The sequence below is a fragment of the Platalea leucorodia genome (genome assembly GCF_965183815.1).
Source record: "Platalea leucorodia genome assembly, chromosome: 24".
NCBI classification, from domain to species: domain Eukaryota; kingdom Metazoa; phylum Chordata; class Aves; order Pelecaniformes; family Threskiornithidae; genus Platalea; species Platalea leucorodia.
Genome location: NC_138846.1, coordinates 1,901,017 through 1,921,358, shown reverse-complemented (window position 1 = coordinate 1,921,358; position 20,342 = coordinate 1,901,017). Strand labels below are relative to the sequence as shown.

Here is a 20,342-nt window from a genome sequence, read left to right as displayed (position 1 = left end):
GATTGACGTTCACAATCCCAGTTTTGAGGGAATGGACAAATTTCAGTATATGAAGCCTGCAATGACTCTGGATTGTTTTGAGGAAGAAAGAATTTCAAATTTTTTTCAGAAATAATAATCCCTAGAAAGCGTTTCTTGTTTGATTTTTGTTTTTATTTCAAAATTGCATTTTTAGGTCAGAATATTGGCATTATTTGTATTTATCATTTTGTTTGTACCATTTCCAGTTCAAAAGCAGCAGTACAAGGAAGGTGCTTGGATTAGAGGACAAATCTGGTCTGTACCTTGCTGCAATCAAATATGCATGGATGTGTTAATTGTATACTGTGACCTGCCACAGGAAAGCCATTCTATAGAAAATCCGATTTACTTCCTTGCTATGCTCTATCAATTACTTTTACCAAACTTCAACAGCCACCTCCTAAGTCTACATAGAAGGAAACTGGGGTCCTTTTTGGTGTAAGAGCAGTGGAAATATTTTTGAATAAGGTAAGGAGTTGGTGACAAGACTTTATGAGAATCGTAAAGCAGGTAGCAATCAATAACAAATCTAAAGGCTTTCAAGCAGGAAAAATTGAAATATTTGAAATTTCCAGGCTTTGCACCATATATGAAATAAACTTACAAACTCAGTCTTCTGCGGAGCCAGCCCAAACGAGTTAAATTTAATTGGATCCAAAAATATCTGCTTAGTGATTGTTTACACTTCGATCAGAAAATGATTCACTCAGGGGTTCATTACAAGGAACAAGATAAAACAAACAGGAACATATCTCTGTAATAACTGTTGTTTTCCTGAGAAGTCCCCCAAATGCTAAATATGATTTGATGTGACATCTTCTTAATGTTGTTGAGGTGTTTAATGTAATGCTGTTAATGACAGTGAATAATGCTGAGTGCTGTGAATGGGACCTGGTAAGCAGCAACATCGCAGTCTTCCCTGGTGACCTTCACCTCAAAACACTGCTGTTTACTCCCATCTAAAGGAAGGATAATAACAGGCATGTCAGATGTTCCGGGCCTTTCTCTAAATTTTGAATATCAAAGCCTTCATTAATACTTATTAAAGATTTACATGTACAAAGAGATTTATTATTTAAATATTAATACTATGTTACTGGAAAACACCCCAGTATTATGTAACGTGGTTTCTAAAAACATATATCAGGTTATCCTGTTTCTATGCTTTATTAAGGTTCTAATTTATAGCTCCAGAATTGGGTCTCTGAAAGTTTTTTTCTCTAAAAATACATCATTTACATACCATTTTAATGCTTATATGCCAATTTTCTAGCTGAATCAATCAGCACAGCAATATCCTATTGCATGACAATGTCAAATCAAAGAAATGGTGTTTCCCCCTTTGCTAGTTACAGGAAATGTTGGAAGGGAATGGTAAGAACGTGCTGTTTCATATGTCATTAAAGTTATGAAATACATGAAAAGGAGACGCTACCCTTTCCACAGGTATTTCAGAAAAAAAATGTACAACAAAGTACATGGGCCAACATGCATGGTGAGGCTGGTCTTCCAAAAATGAAATCTTTGGTAATTTGTACATCTTTGCATATTTTGTCAACTTGTTGCTGTACTGAAGAAGTGAATTCAGCACGATGATACCAAGGCTTAATTGCCCTATATAGTTTTGAGATGAAAGAAACCTGGAGGGTGTAGCCTGCATGTCCCAGTGCTGGACCAATAATCAGAAACCCTGGGGAGAACCGGTATATCAATGAGAAGGAGTCATGAGGGAAGCAAATTGTGTTTGGTAATTCTAGCCGACCGAGGGCACAGACATGCCTTTCACGCCGTGGGCGGGACTGGGTGCTCTATAAAAACCTGCGCTGCTGACAGTAATGCATTCGCTTCTCCTACCTTATCCTCCTTGCAGAAGTGGGTAAGTTGGAACAGATTTAGAAAACCTAGTGAATAATGAAGAGATGTATTTGATAGTATTTTCCTCCTTCCCTGCCCTCCCCCCCCCCCCCCAAGTTACTAATCTACTAGTGCAGTAGCTTAATGCATTGGGAATTAAGGTTGTGATTTGATGAGAATTATTTATATGTAAGATATTCTTTCCTCCCTGGATTTTCATTAATATTTGAGTGTTTGAAACTGTGTCAGTCCTGCGCGCATCCCTCTTTCCCTTAAAGTCTTCATCTCGGTACGGCTATGAAGGATTTTCCAGTTTATTTCCTGACAGTTCCCTTTTGACACAGGCGTCATGGTTCACAGTCCCATCTCCCAACATGATCCATGGGTGCAGCCAGTGGGGCTGTGCAGGGAAGCTCAGAAAGGCTGGTCAGGACGGAGGATTAGGGGGAAGACCGGCACTAAAAATCAGGATAGAATGATAGATGAGGACAGAGGGTGTCAGGCAGCATGCCTGGGTTTGCTGGCTCTCTCTTCCCTCCCTGCATGCTTACAGCATTTATTTGAGGTTTACTTGCTGTTGGGAGCATTGCCTTACAATCTTTTTCTTCCCTGCGGTGTTTTAGGCTTGCGTCCCTCCATCGCACCAAGATGACTTACTACTACCAGAACCAGTGTGAAGATTCCTGCTACTCTCCCTGCAGCTACGGGACCGTGTACAGCTACCGGACCTACGACTGCGGAAGTCCTTGCGGCTACCGTGGCTACGGGGGTCTGTGCGGTTCTCAGGACTGCTACCCCTACTACAGCTCCCGCTACTGCTACCCCTACTCCTCTCGCTACACCCGTAGATACAGCTATGGGAGCTGCTACCCCTGCTACCCCTGCTAAATCCAGAAGGATTTAATGGGAAACAAGGACTGAGACTTAATTACCGAATTTATGGCTGCTGTTAGGGGGACGGTTTGCAGAAGCTCTGAGTCCAGGCCTGCGACTGCATTTTGGAGAGCTCAGTGCTTCTGTAAAACTTCTTCAATGTTCTTCCAAAATGTTTTGTCTTCCTTTTTCCCTACCGACTTCTTAACCCTGCATGGGTTTGGTGGTGTAAAGGAAGCCAGGCTTAACATGGGTTAACATGAGTAAATAACTTCTTAACTCATTTATAGCTCTTTCCCAGCTAACATTAATGAAATCTAGAGTGTACCTGTACTAGCCTTCCTATAGATACGTTACGCTGTGTTTCTGCCTTAATTGCTTTTGAAGCTATACCAAAGAAACAGTAAATCATCTGTTTCATTGGACTTAAAGCAAGTGGAAAAGTTTGAAAATGGAAATTGATGGTCAAATGCTACAGCTGTAGCAGCAAAAGTGTTACCAATGAAACCTAGAGATTTTCTGCAGATATAAATTAATCTCTGTACGCATTCTTTCTGCTTCTGCTTTCTGTATTATTTTAGATTGTGATTGTGAGCTTTATTCTTATTAAAATGTTATAGCATCATTACATGTCCCTGTTTTTCTTTTTCTGACTTGGATGTGCACAGATTTTTGTCCCCTGCTTGATATGTTTTACGGAGACATACTCCATCCTGTAGCTTTTATGAATGTCAGCTGAACGTCAGCTGAACCTGAGCACGTATTTTGCAAACAGTAGTATCTCAGAAAATGAAGTCACCCATTCTGGAATTTCCTAGGAAGGATTTTGAAATATTCTTTTAAATTTGCCTTAGCATCACAGTGTGTGTGTAGACATTGGATATAACAGCACCACATCTTAGTCATTTGTAAATGCGCAGACTGCCTGCAGACAAACCCAATTTAACTGGGGAATAAGCCAAGAAGTTGGAAGCCCTTTCTCAAGTGCTTTTGTGCTGGCAGTGTCTAGGATGCTTTCTGGATTTAGAGATCTGATTTGTTACAGAGCAGAAGATCGCATACTTTCCATTCACCTTATTAAGTGTTGGTAAGGACAAGTGTTTGCAAGTGTTACTGCAAGGCTCCATTTGAATGACGATGAAATGGCGTGAAGTTCCCAGGCTGCACAATCACAGAATTGTTATTAGGGTGAGATCCCTTGACCCAGTCTGAAGTGACTCTATTATTCATGACTGAAGTACCTAACTGGCAGCAGTAGTAACCTCTTAATAGTACCATGCTGCAACACAGCCTAGGCATAAAACAGCCGGTGAAGTGCTTTGAAAGCCCTATTAAACCCTTATTGTGAATGTAATTGCTGTCCTTTGAACACACGCAGAGGCACTTGGAGGGCAATCTCACAAGAGGAACAGAGCTCAATTGTGCTACAATGCAAAATACGAGTACAAAATTCATCGAAAACCTTTGCAAGTAAAGCTGTGGGTTACACTTCCAGCAGCTTTCAGGGCGGAGCTTTCTCATGGCTTCTGAGGAGCTTTGTTCCTAGGAAAGCACTCACTGACTTCAGCGCCTGACATGTTCCCTGCAGAAGCACAGTGCAAGTTGCTGTTCGACCTGGATCTTGACATTAAGATCTAGAAATTTAGCTGGAATTGGTCATAATTTCAATTTTTCATTAGCTAAATCTATTAAATCAAATCTGGAAAGTTATGAATAAGTTACTAAGTAAAAACTGGAAAGTATTAGGTGTCTCAGAGTGCACAAGTAAGAGACAATGTTAGCTTAAAATAATTGCTAATATCTCAGTAGTTCTACAGACTGTTTATGGACTTAGCTGCTTTAACAAGGGACCTAGATAAAAGAAAGAGAAATTCGTGAAATGCCACACACATATGTTTCTTCCACTCCAGGAAATCTTAAGATAAGACCAGAAAGAAATCCAAATTTCTGGGATGAGAAGGCAAAGTAACTAATTATAGGGTCTATCACAGATGTTTGTATAGAGCATTTGAATGAAAAATTTGAAGGCTATAAAATAACATTCTGACTAAAGCATATATTGAAATGTCTCAACATATACTTTTGAAGTGACTATTATTCAACAATGAAGCACCTGACAAGAGCAGTAAGCTTTTAATATAGTACTAACCCACTATAAATGTATAAAATACTTACAAGCGTCTGAGAAGTGCTTTGAACTTCTCAGACAACCTACCGTGGAAAAATATGAAGACGTATATTTCTGCTTGAGAAAAGGACCACAAAGTAACAAATTCACTGATATTTTTTCTTCAAAAGGTGTCCCTTACAATGGGGCTAATAGCTCGTTTGTATCTGTTGTGTGCTACAACACAAGGGTATCTATCACAAGCTGTTGAACCTCTCACAAACCATGTTGGCTAACCCACGTGCCATCTGATATTTAACGCCATGGCTTGAGTTTCATTATCAACATATGCCAGGCCAACGTGGACAATCAGAAGAGCAAACTCATACGAATCAACCAAAAGCCAACTTATTGATGCAATGCAGATTTTTTAATGTGGATGGAAAATGCAATAGACAGTGACAGCAGGAAAGAAAACAACACAGAAGCAATGAATTGGAAACACAAAAATCATGAGGCTGCAGCAAGGCACAACCCAGGGCTTCACTCCAAACATTCCCCCCTCCTATTGCAGGTTGGGAGTCTCAGAGCTGTCAGAGCAGGGGAAACTCTCATCCTAGGATGAGTACAGCTTCGTTGTATCGCAGGTTGAGGGGAGCTTTTGGAGGCAGTGCTGGAAAGCCTAAAGCTGCCAGCTGAAGATCTGCAAGGTTACTCTGTGCAAATAAGCAAGGATCATAAAGGTCTAGTAGCTGTTTTCCCACAGCCTGAAGAGGGGCTGAAAGCTTTGTTCTGCCTCTGGTGGTAGAAGACAAGAGGTGCTACTTGTGGAAACCGAGGGTAAATGCAGCACTGAAGTCCATGGATATTTGGGGTTTAGCAAGGCCCGCAGTTGCCACTGAGGTACCTGTGGCCTCGGGCCCAGCCGCCGTAGCCGCAGCTCCCAAAGGCTCCGTAGCCCCCAGAAAGGCCATAGCCTCCATAGCCCCCAGAAAGACCACAGGTTCCGTAGCCCCCAGAAAGGCCATAGCCTCCATAGCCCCCACTAAGACCGTAGCCTCCATAGCCCCCAGAAAGGCCATAGCCTCCGTAGCCCCCAAGGCCTCCATGTGACCCAAAGCCCCCAAGGCCTCCAAAACCACCACGGCCTCCAAAAGTGCCACCGAAGCCACCTCCAACGCCAGGGGCTCCCACCGAGCCAACAACGCTGTACTGCGGGAAGGAGCTGAGGATGGGCCCGGGGAAGGTGATGGCTGAGGCCGGGGGCTGGATCACCACCACGGAGTCAGGGCACTGCCGCACGCAGGGCTCGTTGGTGGTGTCAGCCAGAGGGGCCGGGGCGGCCACCCCACAGGAAGGGATGCACAGGCTGGTGCAGGACATCTTTCAGGCAGGCAAGGGGTCCTGGAAAACGCAAGAGGGATTAGGCGAGGGTGCAGGGAAGGGGCTGTATCGAGGGAGGCAGGGAGAGATCCCCAGGAGGCTTCCAAGAGCTGGACTTACCCCGTTGATTGGGAGAGTCAAGTGGAGGAAGGTGGATGGAGCACTGCGAAGCCCTCAGCTCTTTTATACATGTACCACACTGCCTGGGGCATTGGCCAAGGGAGTGGTGGAGGAAACCCCAGGTAATCTGAAATCCAGCGTACAAGCTTCATGACAGAGATAGTGATGCGAGACAATTATATCCCTCCTCACTGGGGACACTGGCGTGCAAACGTGCCCTGGAGAAGAAAGAGGTGATGGGAGGGACAGACTGTGACACATAAATACATGAAAGACAAGGTGCTGCTGTAGCTGACCTGGCAGCACCAATAAATCCCGATCTGTCTCTAATCCCCCCACTTTGCTTATGTGTCAGAGTCCGGAGCATCTTGCAGAAGTGCTTTGCAATCCTGGGCACAGCCATGACGCCTGTCATTACCTTTCTTTTACAGGCTGGTAATCAGAGGCATCGGAAGCTTGTCAAAGTCAGAAGGCATCCCACCTGCTCGGGGTGGCTCCTAAGTGCCCACCATCTCCAAGTGCTGGCAAGGGCTGGGAGGCTCACAGGGGCTAGGGACATCCCTGAGCCTTGCCCATCTCCAGACCCTTGCTAGGTATTTGGGGCTTGCAGGTCCCCTTGACGAAAATGCAAGGAGCAGGCTGCCTGACATGCCTGTGCCTGCAGGGAATGTGGGCACGTGCAGCCTGCCTCACTGCCGCTGCTCGGGCAAGCAGGCAGTCCTGGCACAGCCCTTGCTGCCCTGCTGAAGAATCGAGTCCCTCCAGAGAGGGCTTGGGGAGGACCACGCTATGGCATGACCCACACTGATTCACTGAGGGTGAGGTCTGCTGCGTGGCACTGAGCACTGGTAATCCCAGGCTGTGAGGCACGTGCTGGTGGTGCAGAGGAAGTCAGGCATCACTCTGCAGCCTCAGGGCAGCTTTTTGTGCAAAAGCTCCTGCAGCAGGGCTGTGGTGAGGCATAAAAGCTGCCAAGGCCCCAGGCTTCCCTCACTTAACATCCCAACTGCCTTGACTCGCCAACCTCAGTAAGCTCCTGGCCCTCCTACTGTCACAGGACCACAGAGTGTGTAGCCCTGGTAGGAACCAGCCTGGGTGCTGTTGGCGTTACGAATTTGGGATGAGAAAGGTCCCTGCCGCTGCTGGGCTGAAAAAGGGCATTACTTGCATGCTGTGTGGCCAGGACCGCAAGGTAACACTGAGGACTTCCTTCGTGGGCACGGGGGTGACCCTAGTGTCAGAGCACTGCAGGATCGGTGGCTTTGCCTGGCCAGGTGCAAGTGGAGGGAGGGTGCAGTAGTGCAGGTCTGGTATGTAGCAATGAGCTGCAGGAGTCATGGAGATGGTGTGGGGAGGTAGCGAGGGGATGTGTCCCGTGGCCTCTACCTGGCAGGGAGGACTGTGGAGCCCTGTCCATGTCAGCGGGTACCCTTAAAATAAGTTCTGCCTTATTTTGCAGCTACATCTCCTGAACTGAAGGATGTCCTACGCCAGCCTGTGCATCCCTTCCTGTGGGGTGGCCGCCCCGGCCCCTCTGGCTGACACCGCCAACGAGCCCTGCGTGCGGCAGTGCCCTGACTCCGTGGTGGTGATCCAGCCCCCGGCCTCGGCCATCACCTTCCCCGGGCCCATCCTCAGCTCCTTCCCGCAGTACAGCGTTGTTGGCTCGGTGGGAGCCCCTGGCGTTGGAGGTGGCTTCGGCGGCACTTTTGGAGGCCGTGGTGGTTTTGGAGGCCTTGGGGGCTTTGGGTCGTATGGAGGCCTTGGGGGCTATGGAGGCTATGGCCTTTCTGGGGGCTATGGAGGCTATGGTCTTAGTGGGGGCTATGGAGGCTATGGCCTTTCTGGGGGCTACGGAAGCTGTGGTATTAGTGGGGGCTATGGAGGCTATGGCCTTTCTGGGGGCTACGGAGCCCAACAGCTCTTCTTGGGCTGCAGAGTGCAGGAGGCCAAAGTGGGGAGAAGACGGAGGGCAAAGAGGGAGAAGCTGTTGTTGAAGGAGATGAGCACGGCCCCCACTGCAGGCGACCGTCTGGTGGAGGGACACGCTGCCAAGGGCAGGCAGGAGGAAGGGGGGCATCTCCCACACGTCACGCTGGCAAGGCTCCAGGTGGGAGCTGGCTGGGATGGCCCAGGGAGCCAAGGCTGCCCCTCGGGGTATTGAGTATGGAGGAAGAATGAGGAAAAACCAGAGGTCAACATTGCAATGCAACACAGCTTTTATTGCAGTTCGAGGGGAGGAGGGAGTTGGGAGAAGAGCAGGGCCCTGGTCAGGGCCTTCCCCTGTCTCCTGGCAGTGGGCAGAGCCACAGTGAGCATCAGCCGTGCCACAGGAGTAGGCGCCCAGTGCGGGTCTCTGTCATCAGGGGCGATGAGTCTTGAAGGGTTGCTCAAGCAGGGCAGGCGGAAGGCAGAGTTGGGCCCCAAGCGGGCACGAGGCATCCGAGCTCTGGAGCCCAGCTATGCCGAAGGGATGTCCTTCCCTCGGGTGTCGTGTCGGGATGTGCCAGGGGCTTTTCCGGAGCTCTCCTTCATCTGTGGCCGCACCCAGTGTGGGGCTTAGCAGGGCCCACAGTTGCCACTGAGGTACCTGTGGCCTCGGCGCCAGCCGCCAGAGCCGCAGCTCCCAAGGCCTCCGTAGCCCCCAGAAAGGCCATAGCCTCCATAGCCCCCACTAAGACCATAGCCTCCGTAGCCCCCAGAAAGGCCATAGCCTCCATAGCCCCCAAGGCCTCCATATGACCCAAAGCCCCCAAGGCCTCCAAAACCACCACGGCCTCCAAAAGTGCCGCCGAAGCCACCTCCAACGCCAGGGGCTCCCACCGAGCCAACAACGCTGTACTGCGGGAAGGAGCTGAGGATGGGCCCGGGGAAGGTGATGGCCGAGGCCGGGGGCTGGATCACCACCACGGAGTCAGGGCACTGCCGCACGCAGGGCTCGTTGGCGGTGTCAGCCAGAGGGGCCGGGGCGGCCACCCCACAGGAAGGGATGCACAGGCTGGTGCAGGACATCTTTCAGGCAGGCAAGGGGTCCTGGAAAACGCAAGAGGGATTAGGTGAGGGTGCAGGGAAGGGGCTGTATCGAGGGAGGCAGGGAGAGATCCCCAGGAGGCCTCCAAGAGCTGGACTTACCCCGTTGATTGGGAGAGTCAAGTGGAGGAAGGTGGATGGAGCACTGCGAAGCCCTCAGCTCTTTTATACATGTACCACACTGCCTGGGGCATTGGCCAAGGGAGTGGTGGTGGAAAACCCAGGAAATTATGAAATCCGATGTACAAGCTTCATGACAAAGATAATGATACAAGAGAATTTTGTCCCTCTTTATTGGGGTTATTGGCATGCAAACGTGCCTTGGAGAGGATAGGGGTGATGGGAGGGGCAGATCGTGACACATCATTACATGAAAAACAAGGCACTGCTGTAGCTGACGTTGTAGCACCAATAAACCCCAATCTGTCTGTAATACCCCATTTTGCCTATGTGGAAGAGTTCCAGGGACCTTGTAGAAGATTCCTGTGCCCAACCATGTTGCGCCAGGCTGCTGCTCCTGCAGACATAGCACTCAGAAGCAGCCCGGCTGCATGCCCAGAGCCAGCACTTACCAGCGTGCCTGTGCCTGCAGGGAGCGTGGCCACGTGCAGCCTGGCTCTCTGTGGGTGCTCAGCCAGCCTCTCCTGGCACAGCCCTCAATGCCCACCTGAGTAATCGAGTCCTTCCAGAGAGGGCTCTGGGAGGACCACGCGCACAGACACGTGGCCAAGGAAGCTGAGAGTGTCCTGGTCCCCTTCCTGCCCTCCAGCTCCTCCGTGCATGTCCCCCCTCACACACGACCTAGCCGCCTGATCTCACTGCTCCCCACCCACGTTTGTGTTGCGCCCCCGCACGTATGGGTCTTTGCCCCACATGGCAAAGAGTGCTCCTATTCTTTGCATGGCTCTTAATCGAGGAGCCCCAAATACACCCTGTCAGCAGGGGCATGGAGATGGCCAAGGCTTAGGGATGCTCCTGACCTGTTGCCCCAAAAGGCCCCCACCCCTCACAGCACCGGGAGATGGTGGGCTTCTGGGAGTCACTCTGAGCATGTGGACTGGCTTCTCCCTTTGCCCAGCCTCCCGGTGCCTCTGTTTACCAGCTTGTAAAAGGGAGGTAATGACAGGCATGATGGCTGTGCGCAGGATTGCAAAGCACTTCTGCAAGATGCTCCGGACTCCTCTGCATAGGCAAAGTGGGGGATTAGGGACAGGTTGGGGTGTATTGGTGCTGCGACGTCACCTACATCAGCAGCGCCTTGTCTTTCATGTAATGATGTGTCACGATCTGTCCCTCCCATCGCCGCTTTCTTCTCCAGGGCATGTTTGCATGCCAATGTCCCCAATGAAGAGGGATATAATTGTCTTGAATCACATGAAATCAGTGTCATGAAGCTTGTAAGATGGGTTTCAGATTACCTGGGGTTTCTGCCACCACTCCCTTGGCCAATGCCCCAGGCAGTGTGGTACATGTATAAAAGAGCTGAGGGCTTCGCAGTGCTCCATCCACCTTCCTCCACTTGACTCTCCCAATCAACGGGGTAAGTCCAGCTCTTGGAAGCCTCCTGGGGATCTCTCCCTGCCTCCCTCGATACAGCCCCTTCCCTGCACCCTCGCCTGATCCCTCTTGCGTTTTCCAGGACCCCTTGCCTGCCTGAAAGATGTCCTGCACCAGCCTGTGCATCCCTTCCTGTGGGGTGGCCGCCCCGGCCCCTCTGGCTGACACCACCAACGAGCCCTGCGTGCGGCAGTGCCCTGACTCCGTGGTGGTGATCCAGCCCCCGGCCTCGGCCATCACCTTCCCCGGGCCCATCCTCAGCTCCTTCCCGCAGTACAGCGTTGTTGGCTCGGTGGGAGCCCCTGGCGTTGGAGGTGGCTTCGGCGGCACTTTTGGAGGCCGTGGTGGTTTTGGAGGCCTTGGGGGCTTTGGGTCACATGGAGGCCTTGGGGGCTATGGAGGCTATGGCCTTTCTGGGGGCTACGGAGGCTATGGTCTTAGTGGGGGCTATGGAGGCTATGGCCTTTCTGGGGGCTACGGAGGCCTTGGGAGCTGCGGCTCTGGCGGCTGGCGCCGAGGCCACAGGTACCTCAGTGGCAACTGTGGGCCCTGCTAAGCCCCACACTGGGTGCGGCCACAGATGAAGGAGAGCTCCGGAAAAGCCCCTGGCACATCCCGACACGACACCCGAGGGAAGGACATCCCTTCGGCATAGCTGGGCTCCAGAGCTCGGATGCCTCGTGCCCGCTTGGGGCCCAACTCTGCCTTCCGCCTGCCCTGCTTGAGCAACCCTTCAAGACTCATCGCCCCTGATGACAGAGACCCGCACTGGGCGCCTACTCCTGTGGCACGGCTGATGCTCACTGTGGCTCTGCCCACTGCCAGGAGACAGGGGAAGGCCCTGACCAGGGCCCTGCTCTTCTCCCAACTCCCTCCTCCCCTCGAACTGCAATAAAAGCTGTGTTGCATTGCAATGTTGACCTCTGGTTTTCCTTCATCCTTCCTTCTTCTGTCCTACTTCCCCCAAACCTCAGGGTGTGGCGGTCTGGGCTGCCTGAATCTCCCACGGAGCATTTGGCCAGTTTTCTCGGTCTGTTACAACTGACGACGACAGCCCCAGCTGGGTCTTGTAGAGCACATGCCACTGAGCTTCCTCTGGTCTCCCACCAGCGATAAACACAATACGTTCCCAAAGCCCTCTTTGAACACGGGACAGTGCCATAGGTGTCTTGCAGAAGCTCTTCCAAATGCTCTGCAAAACCAGCATGCCTGGCATTACCTCCTTTCATTGGCTTGTTATGGGTCGCATTTGGAGGTCCAGGGAAATGGAGAGAGGACCAGTGCACGTAGAGGGCTGCTTACCATGCCCCTGTGCCCAGCCAGAGGTGGGGGGCAGTGGGAAGGGGTGAGAGAGACACAGCCAAGTTTCCTCTCAGAGCCATGGAGTGGCCACGGGTATCCAGTCACACGAAGCACCAAGCTCTTTGAGCAGGAGGTTGGGCTGCCTACCCTCCAGAGGTCCCTCCCTTCCCCAAGTATCTTCTCATCTTGTGATCCCAGCACGGCAAGGTGGTCTTGGACAGAGACACTTCCGGCCAGAGCCATCAGGAAGGGCAGCGTGGCAGCACGTTGGGCACAGCCGGGGAGCTCAGGAGAAGGTGTCTCATCCGCAATTGTGAGCACAGAGGATGGGAAAAACGGCAGCAAAATGGCAGCAGCAGGCATTTGGATTTTTCCACCGCCTGACCTGAAGCTTGCGTTTCTCCTCTTCCCCGCGAGGATGTTTCTACCTCTGCCCGTCCTCACATCTGGCCAGGTCCCCCTGCACTGACTCTCGGCCATCCACAATGTCCTGGCTCATGTGGTGTCCCCTGTGTGTGTCCTGAGCGCAAAGTGGTGGAAAGGGGTTCTGGTGACGCCCATCATGGCTGCTGTGGGTGTGCTCGGAGCGAGCGTGGCAGCGTGCGCTACTTTATGGGCTGATGTGCGAGGAAGGGCAGCGAAGGACCAATGAAGCCTAGGTCCAGAGACCCGGGCGGTGGGAAGCTCTGCTGTCATTCCCGGGCAGAGCTGCGTCCCCAGGCGGTGGGTGGGTGGGTGACACAGGGAATGGCGGGAAGAGCTTCTGTCCCAGCAGTGGAGCAAGACGGGGCCAAAAGTGCTCCAAAGAGCAGCGGGAGACAGAGGCAAAACAGGACAAGGAAGTGGTGCAGGGGGGCAGGAATGTGGGGAGGTTCTGGGGGTTGCTCCCCCTCCCCCTATTGACCATGGCCTCCCAAGTGGCTCTGAGCTGGGCCTTTGCCCTTGGGGAGGCTCTGTTGGCATGCCAATCCCCGCAGCCCTGGGGCTGCAGGCAGCCCCTGGGGAATGGCCAGAGCGGGCAATAAACTCACTGTAGTGCCCAACAGCTCTTCTTGGGCTGCAGAGTGCAGGAGGCCAAAGTGGGGAGAAGACGGAGGGCAAAGAGGGAGAAGCTGTTGTTGAAGGAGATGAGCACGGCCCCCACTGCAGGCGACCGTCTGGTGGAGGGACACGCTGCCAAGGGCAGGCAGGAGGAAGGGGGGCATCTCCCACACGTCACGCTGGCAAGGCTCCAGGTGGGAGCTGGCTGGGATGGCCCAGGGAGCCAAGGCTGCCCCTCGGGGTATTGAGTATGGAGGAAGAATGAGGAAAAACCAGAGGTCAACATTGCAATGCAACACAGCTTTTATTGCAGTTCGAGGGGAGGAGGGAGTTGGGAGAAGAGCAGGGCCCTGGTCAGGGCCTTCCCCTGTCTCCTGGCAGTGGGCAGAGCCACAGTGAGCATCAGCCGTGCCACAGGAGTAGGCGCCCAGTGCGGGTCTCTGTCATCAGGGGCGATGAGTCTTGAAGGGTTGCTCAAGCAGGGCAGGCGGAAGGCAGAGTTGGGCCCCAAGCGGGCACGAGGCATCCGAGCTCTGGAGCCCAGCTATGCCGAAGGGATGTCCTTCCCTCGGGTGTCGTGTCGGGATGTGCCAGGGGCTTTTCCGGAGCTCTCCTTCATCTGTGGCCGCACCCAGTGTGGGGCTTAGCAGGGCCCATAGTTGGCACTGAGGTACCTGTGGCCTCGGCGCCAGCCGCCAGAGCCGCAGCTCCCAAGGCCTCCGTAGCCCCCAGAAAGGCCATAGCCTCCATAGCCCCCAGAAAGACCACAGCTTCCGTAGCCCCCAGAAAGGCCATAGCCTCCATAGCCCCCACTAAGACCATAGCCTCCATAGCCCCCAGAAAGGCCATAGCCTCCATAGCCCCCAAGGCCTCCATGTGACCCAAAGCCCCCAAGGCCTCCAAAACCACCACGGCCTCCAAAAGTGCCGCCGAAGCCACCTCCAACGCCAGGGGCTCCCACCGAGCCAACAACGCTGTACTGCGGGAAGGAGCTGAGGATGGGCCCGGGGAAGGTGATGGCCGAGGCCGGGGGCTGGATCACCACCACGGAGTCAGGGCACTGCCGCACGCAGGGCTCGTTGGTGGTGTCAGCCAGAGGGGCCGGGGCGGCCACCCCACAGGAAGGGATGCACAGGCTGGCGCAGGACATCTTTCAGGCAGGCAAGGGGTCCTGGAAAACGCAAGAGGGATCAGGCGAGGGTGCAGGGAAGGGGCTGTATTGAGGGAGGCAGGGAGAGATCCCCAGGAGGCTTCCAAGAGCTGGACTTACCCCGTTGATTGGGAGAGTCAAGTGGAGGAAGGTGGATGGAGCACTGCGAAGCCCTCAGCTCTTTTATACATGTACCACACTGCCTGGGGCATTGGCCAAGGGAGTGGTGGAGGAAATCCCAGGTAATCTGAAATCCAGCGTTCAAGCTTCGTGACACTGATTTCATGTGATTCAAGACAATTATATCCCTCTTCATTGGGGACATTGGCATGCAAACGTGCCCTGGAGAAGAAAGAGGTGATGGGAGGGACAGATCGTGACACATCATTACATGAAAGACAAGGCGCTGCTGATGTAGGTGACGTCGCAGCACCAATACACCCCAACCTGTCCCTAATCCCCCACTTTGCCCATGCAGAGGAGTCCGGAGCATCTTGCAGAAGTGCTTTGCAATCCTGCGCACAGCCATCATGCCTGTCATTACCTCCCTTTTACAAGCTGGTAAACAGAGGCACCGGGAGGCTGGGCAAAGGGAGAAGCCAGTCCACATGCTCAGAGTGACTCCCAGAAGCCCACCATCTCCCGGTGCTGTGAGGGGTGGGGGCCTTTTGGGGCAACAGGTCAGGAGCATCCCTAAGCCTTGGCCATCTCCATGCCCCTGCTGACAAGGGTGTATTTGGGGCTCCTCGATTAAGAGCCATGCAAAGAATAGGAGCACTCTTTGCCATGTGGGGCAAAGACCCATACGTGCGGGGGCGCAACACAAACGTGGGTGGGGAGCAGTGAGATCAGGCGGCTAGGTCGTGTGTGAGGGGGGACATGCACGGAGGAGCTGGAGGGCAGGAAGGGGACCAGGACACTCTCAGCTTCCTTGGCCACGTGTCTGTGCGCGTGGTCCTCCCAGAGCCCTCTCTGGAAGGACTCGATTACTCAGGTGGGCATTGAGGGCTGTGCCAGGAGAGGCTGGCTGAGCACCCACAGAGAGCCAGGCTGCACGTGGCCACGCTCCCTGCAGGCACAGGCACAGGCACTTTGAGCACCGCTGGGTCTTGGCACGCAGCTGGGCTGCTGCTGAGTGTGGCGTGGTAGGGCTCAGCAATTTTCTGCAAGATGCCCAGGATTCCTCCACGTAAGCAAAGTGGGGATTAGGGAAACATTTACGTTTGTTGGTGCTACAGCAGCGCCTTGTCTTTCATGTAATGATGTGTCACGATCTGTCCCTCCCATCGCCGCTTTCTTCTCCAGGGCACGTTTGCATGCCAATGTCCCCAATGAAGAGGGATATAATTGTCTTGAATCACATGAAATAAGGATCTTGAAGTCTGGATTTCATGATAACATGGGGTTTCTGCCACCACTCCCTTGGCCAATGCCCCAGGCAGTGTGGTACATGTATAAAAGAGCTGAGGGCTTCGCAGTGCTCCATCCACCTTCCTCCACTTGACTCTCCCAATCAACGGGGTAAGTCCAGCTCTTGGAAGCCTCCTGGGGATCTCTCCCTGCCTCCCTCGATACAGCCCCTTCCCTGCACCCTCACCTAATCCCTCTTGCGTTTTCCAGGACCCCTTGCCTGCCTGAAAGATGTCCTGCACCAGCCTGTGCATCCCTTCCTGTGGGGTGGCCGCCCCGGCCCCTCTGGCTGACACCGCCAACGAGCCCTGCGTGCGGCAGTGCCCTGACTCCGTGGTGGTGATCCAGCCCCCGGCCTCGGCCATCACCTTCCCCGGGCCCATCCTCAGCTCCTTCCCGCAGTACAGCGTTGTTGGCTCGGTGGGAGCCCCTGGCGTTGGAGGTGGCTTCGGTGGCACTTTTGGAGGCCGTGGTGGTTTTGGAGGCCTTGGGGGCTTTGGGTCACATGGAGGCCTTGGGGGCTATGGAGGCTATGGCCTTTCTGGGGGCTACGGAGGCTATGGTCTTAGTGGGGGCTATGGAGGCTATGGCCTTTCTGGGGGCTACGGAGGCCTTGGGAGCTGCGGCTCTGGCGGCTGGCGCCGAGGCCACAGGTACCTCAGTGGCAACTGTGGGCCCTGCTAAGCCCCACACTGGGTGCGGCCACAGATGAAGGAGAGCTCCGGAAAAGCCCCTGGCACATCCCGACACGACACCCGAGGGAAGGACATCCCTTCGGCATAGCTGGGCTCCAGAGCTCGGATGCCTCGTGCCCGCTTGGGGCCCAACTCTGCCTTCCGCCTGCCCTGCTTGAGCTTCACTCCAGGACTTGCTGCCCCGTGACGAACCAGCGCCATGTTGGGCACCTTCTCCTGTGGCACGGCTGATGCTCACTGTGGCTCTGCCCACTGCCAGGAGACAGGGGAAGGCCCTGACCAGGGCCCTGCTCTTCTCCCAACTCCCTCCTCCCCTCGAACTGCAATAAAAGCTGTATTGCATTGCAATGTTGACCTCTGGTTTTCCTTCATCCTTCCTTCTTCTGTCCTACTTCCCCCAAACCTCAGGGTGTGGCGGTCTGGGCTGCCTGAATCTCCCACGGAGCATTTGGCCAGTTTTCTCGGTCTGTTACAACTGACGACGACAGCCCCAGCTGGGTCTTGTAGAGCACATGCCACTGAGCTTCCTCTGGTCTCCCACCAGCGATAAACACAATACGTTCCCAAAGCCCTCTTTGAACACGGGACAGTGCCATAGGTGTCTTGCAGAAGCTCTTCCAAATGCTCTGCAAAACCAGCATGCCTGGCATTACCTCCTTTCATTGGCTTGTTATGGGTCGCATTTGGAGGTCCAGGGAAATGGAGAGAGGACCAGTGCACGTAGAGGGCTGCTTACCATGCCCCTGTGCCCAGCCAGAGGTGGGGGGCAGTGGGAAGGGGTGAGAGAGACACAGCCAAGTTTCCTCTCAGAGCCATGGAGTGGCCACGGGTATCCAGTCACACGAAGCACCAAGCTCTTTGAGCAGGAGGTTGGACTGCCTACCCTCCAGAGGTCCCTCCCTTCCCCAAGTATCTTCTCATCTTGTGATCCCAGCACGGCAAGGTGGTCTTGGACAGAGACACTTCCGGCCAGAGCCATCAGGAAGGGCAGCGTGGCAGCACGTTGGGCACAGCCGGGGAGCTCAGGAGAAGGTGTCTCATCCGCAATTGTGAGCACAGAGGATGGGAAAAACGGCAGCAAAATGGCAGCAGCAGGCATTTGGATTTTTCCACCGCCTGACCTGAAGCTTGCGTTTCTCCTCTTCCCCGCGAGGATGTTTCTACCTCTGCCCGTCCTCACATCTGGCCAGGTCCCCCTGCACTGACTCTCGGCCATCCACAATGTCCTGGCTCATGTGGTGTCCCCTGTGTGTGTCCTGAGCGCAAAGTGGTGGAAAGGGGTTCTGGTGACGCCCATCATGGCTGCTGTGGGTGTGCTCGGAGCGAGCGTGGCAGCGTGCGCTACTTTATGGGCTGATGTGCGAGGAAGGGCAGCGAAGGACCAATGAAGCCTAGGTCCAGAGACCCGGGCGGTGGGAAGCTCTGCTGTCATTCCCGGGCAGAGCTGCGTCCCCAGGCGGTGGGTGGGTGGGTGACACAGGGAATGGCGGGAAGAGCTTCTGTCCCAGCAGTGGAGCAAGACGGGGCCAAAAGTGCTCCAAAGAGCAGCGGGAGACAGAGGCAAAACAGGACAAGGAAGTGGTGCAGGGGGGCAGGAATGTGGGGAGGTTCTGGGGGTTGCTCCCCCTCCCCCTATTGACCATGGCCTCCCAAGTGGCTCTGAGCTGGGCCTTTGCCCTTGGGGAGGCTCTGTTGGCATGCCAATCCCCGCAGCCCTGGGGCTGCAGGCAGCCCCTGGGGAATGGCCAGAGCGGGCAATAAACTCACTGTAGTGCCCAACAGCTCTTCTTGGGCTGCAGAGTGCAGGAGGCCAAAGTGGGGAGAAGACGGAGGGCAAAGAGGGAGAAGCTGTTGTTGAAGGAGATGAGCACGGCCCCCACTGCAGGCGACCGTCTGGTGGAGGGACACGCTGCCAAGGGCAGGCAGGAGGAAGGGGGGCATCTCCCACACGTCACGCTGGCAAGGCTCCAGGTGGGAGCTGGCTGGGATGGCCCAGGGAGCCAAGGCTGCCCCTCGGGGTATTGAGTATGGAGGAAGAATGAGGAAAAACCAGAGGTCAACATTGCAATGCAACACAGCTTTTATTGCAGTTCGAGGGGAGGAGGGAGTTGGGAGAAGAGCAGGGCCCTGGTCAGGGCCTTCCCCTGTCTCCTGGCAGTGGGCAGAGCCACAGTGAGCATCAGCCGTGCCACAGGAGTAGGCGCCCAGTGCGGGTCTCTGTCATCAGGGGCGATGAGTCTTGAAGGGTTGCTCAAGCAGGGCAGGCGGAAGGCAGAGTTGGGCCCCAAGCGGGCACGAGGCATCCGAGCTCTGGAGCCCAGCTATGCCGAAGGGATGTCCTTCCTCGGGTGTCGTGTCGGGATGTGCCAGGGGCTTTTCCGGAGCTCTCCTTCATCTGTGGCCGCACCCAGTGTGGGGCTTAGCAGGGCCCACAGTTGGCACTGAGGTACCTGTGGCCTCGGCGCCAGCCGCCAGAGCCGCAGCTCCCAAGGCCTCCGTAGCCCCCAGAAAGGCCATAGCCTCCATAGCCCCCACTAAGACCATAGCCTCCGTAGCCCCCAGAAAGGCCATAGCCCTCCATAGCCCCCAAGGCCTCCATGTGACCCAAAGCCCCCAAGGCCTCCAAAACCACCACGGCCTCCAAAAGTGCCGCCGAAGCCACCTCCAACGCCAGGGGCTCCCACCGAGCCAACAACGCTGTACTGCGGGAAGGAGCTGAGGATGGGCCCGGGGAAGGTGATGGCCGAGGCCGGGGGCTGGATCACCACCACGGAGTCAGGGCACTGCCGCACGCAGGGCTCGTTGGTGGTGTCAGCCAGAGGGGCCGGGGCGGCCACCCCACAGGAAGGGATGCACAGGCTGGTGCAGGACATCTTTCAGGCAGGCAAGGGGTCCTGGAAAACGCAAGAGGGATCAGGCGAGGGTGCAGGGAAGGGGCTGTATCGAGGGAGGCAGGGAGAGATCCCAGGAGGCTTCCAAGAGCTGGACTTACCCCGTTGATTGGGAGAGTCAAGTGGAGGAAGGTGGATGGAGCACTGCAAAGCCCTCAGCTCTTTTATACATGTACCACACTGCCTGGGGCATTGGCCAAGGGAGTGGTGGCAGAAACACCCATGTTATCATGAAATCCAGACTTCAAGATCCTTATTTCATGTGATTCAAGACAATTATATCCCTCTTCATTGGGGACATTGGCATGCAAACGTGCCCTGGAGAAGAAAGCGGCGATGGGAGGGACAGATCGTGACACATCATTACATGAAAGACAAGGCGCTGCTGATGTAGGTGACGTCGCAGCACCAATACACCCCAACCTGTCCCCTAATCCCCCACTTTGCCTATGCAGAGGAGTCCGGAGCATCTTGCAGAAGTGCTTTGCAATCCTGCGCACAGCCATCATGCCTGTCATTACCTCCCTTTTACAAGCTGGTAAACAGAGGCACCGGGAGGCCTGGGCCAAAGGGAGAAGCCAGTCCACATGCTCAGAGTGACTCCCAGAAGCCCACCATCTCCCGGTGCTGTGAGGGGTGGGGGCCTTTTGGGGCAACAGGTCAGGAGCATCCCTAAGCCTTGGCCATCTCCATGCCCCTGCTGACAGGGTGTATTTGGGGCTCCTCGATTAAGAGCCATGCAAAGAATAGGAGCACTCTTTGCCATGTGGGGCAAAGACCCATACGTGCGGGGGCGCAACACAAACGTGGGTGGGGAGCAGTGAGATCAGGCGGCTAGGTCGTGTGTGAGGGGGGACATGCACGGAGGAGCTGGAGGGCAGGAAGGGACCAGGACACTCTCAGCTTCC

The 20,342-nt window shown here is 54.4% G+C and overlaps 6 protein-coding genes across 6 annotated transcripts; 2 read left to right on the top strand and 4 right to left on the bottom strand.

Moving 5' to 3' along the window:
• Window positions 1-5,731: 5,731 nt before the first annotated feature.
• On the bottom strand, window positions 5,732-6,238 carry LOC309600499 (uncharacterized protein; the record flags this gene model as incomplete). Its single annotated transcript, XM_082332893.1, has 1 exon — window positions 5,732-6,238. One exon carries the CDS (start codon window positions 6,236-6,238, stop codon window positions 5,732-5,734), a length of 507 nt encoding a protein of 168 aa, XP_082189019.1.
• Window positions 6,239-8,917: 2,679 nt separating this feature from the next.
• Window positions 8,918-9,370, bottom strand: LOC309600508 (uncharacterized protein; the record flags this gene model as incomplete). Its single annotated transcript, XM_082332902.1, has 1 exon — window positions 8,918-9,370. One exon carries the CDS (start codon window positions 9,368-9,370, stop codon window positions 8,918-8,920), a length of 453 nt encoding a protein of 150 aa, XP_082189028.1.
• A 1,678-nt stretch (window positions 9,371-11,048) lies between these two features.
• On the top strand, window positions 11,049-11,501 carry LOC309600505 (uncharacterized protein; the record flags this gene model as incomplete). The annotated part of the gene is made up of 1 exon (XM_082332899.1): window positions 11,049-11,501. One exon carries the CDS (start codon window positions 11,049-11,051, stop codon window positions 11,499-11,501), a length of 453 nt encoding a protein of 150 aa, XP_082189025.1.
• Window positions 11,502-13,931: 2,430 nt separating this feature from the next.
• LOC309600502 (uncharacterized protein) lies at window positions 13,932-14,438 on the bottom strand (the record flags this gene model as incomplete). Its single annotated transcript, XM_082332896.1, has 1 exon — window positions 13,932-14,438. The coding sequence occupies one exon, from the start codon at window positions 14,436-14,438 to the stop codon at window positions 13,932-13,934; it is 507 nt and encodes a 168-aa protein (XP_082189022.1).
• Window positions 14,439-16,079: 1,641 nt separating this feature from the next.
• LOC309600511 (uncharacterized protein) lies at window positions 16,080-16,532 on the top strand (the record flags this gene model as incomplete). The annotated part of the gene is made up of 1 exon (XM_082332910.1): window positions 16,080-16,532. One exon carries the CDS (start codon window positions 16,080-16,082, stop codon window positions 16,530-16,532), a length of 453 nt encoding a protein of 150 aa, XP_082189036.1.
• Window positions 16,533-18,962: 2,430 nt separating this feature from the next.
• Window positions 18,963-19,416, bottom strand: LOC309600507 (uncharacterized protein; the record flags this gene model as incomplete). The annotated part of the gene is given in 2 exon segments (XM_082332901.1): window positions 18,963-19,118; window positions 19,120-19,416. Coding segments are annotated over 2 exon segments (453 nt in total).
• Window positions 19,417-20,342: the final 926 nt, after the last annotated feature.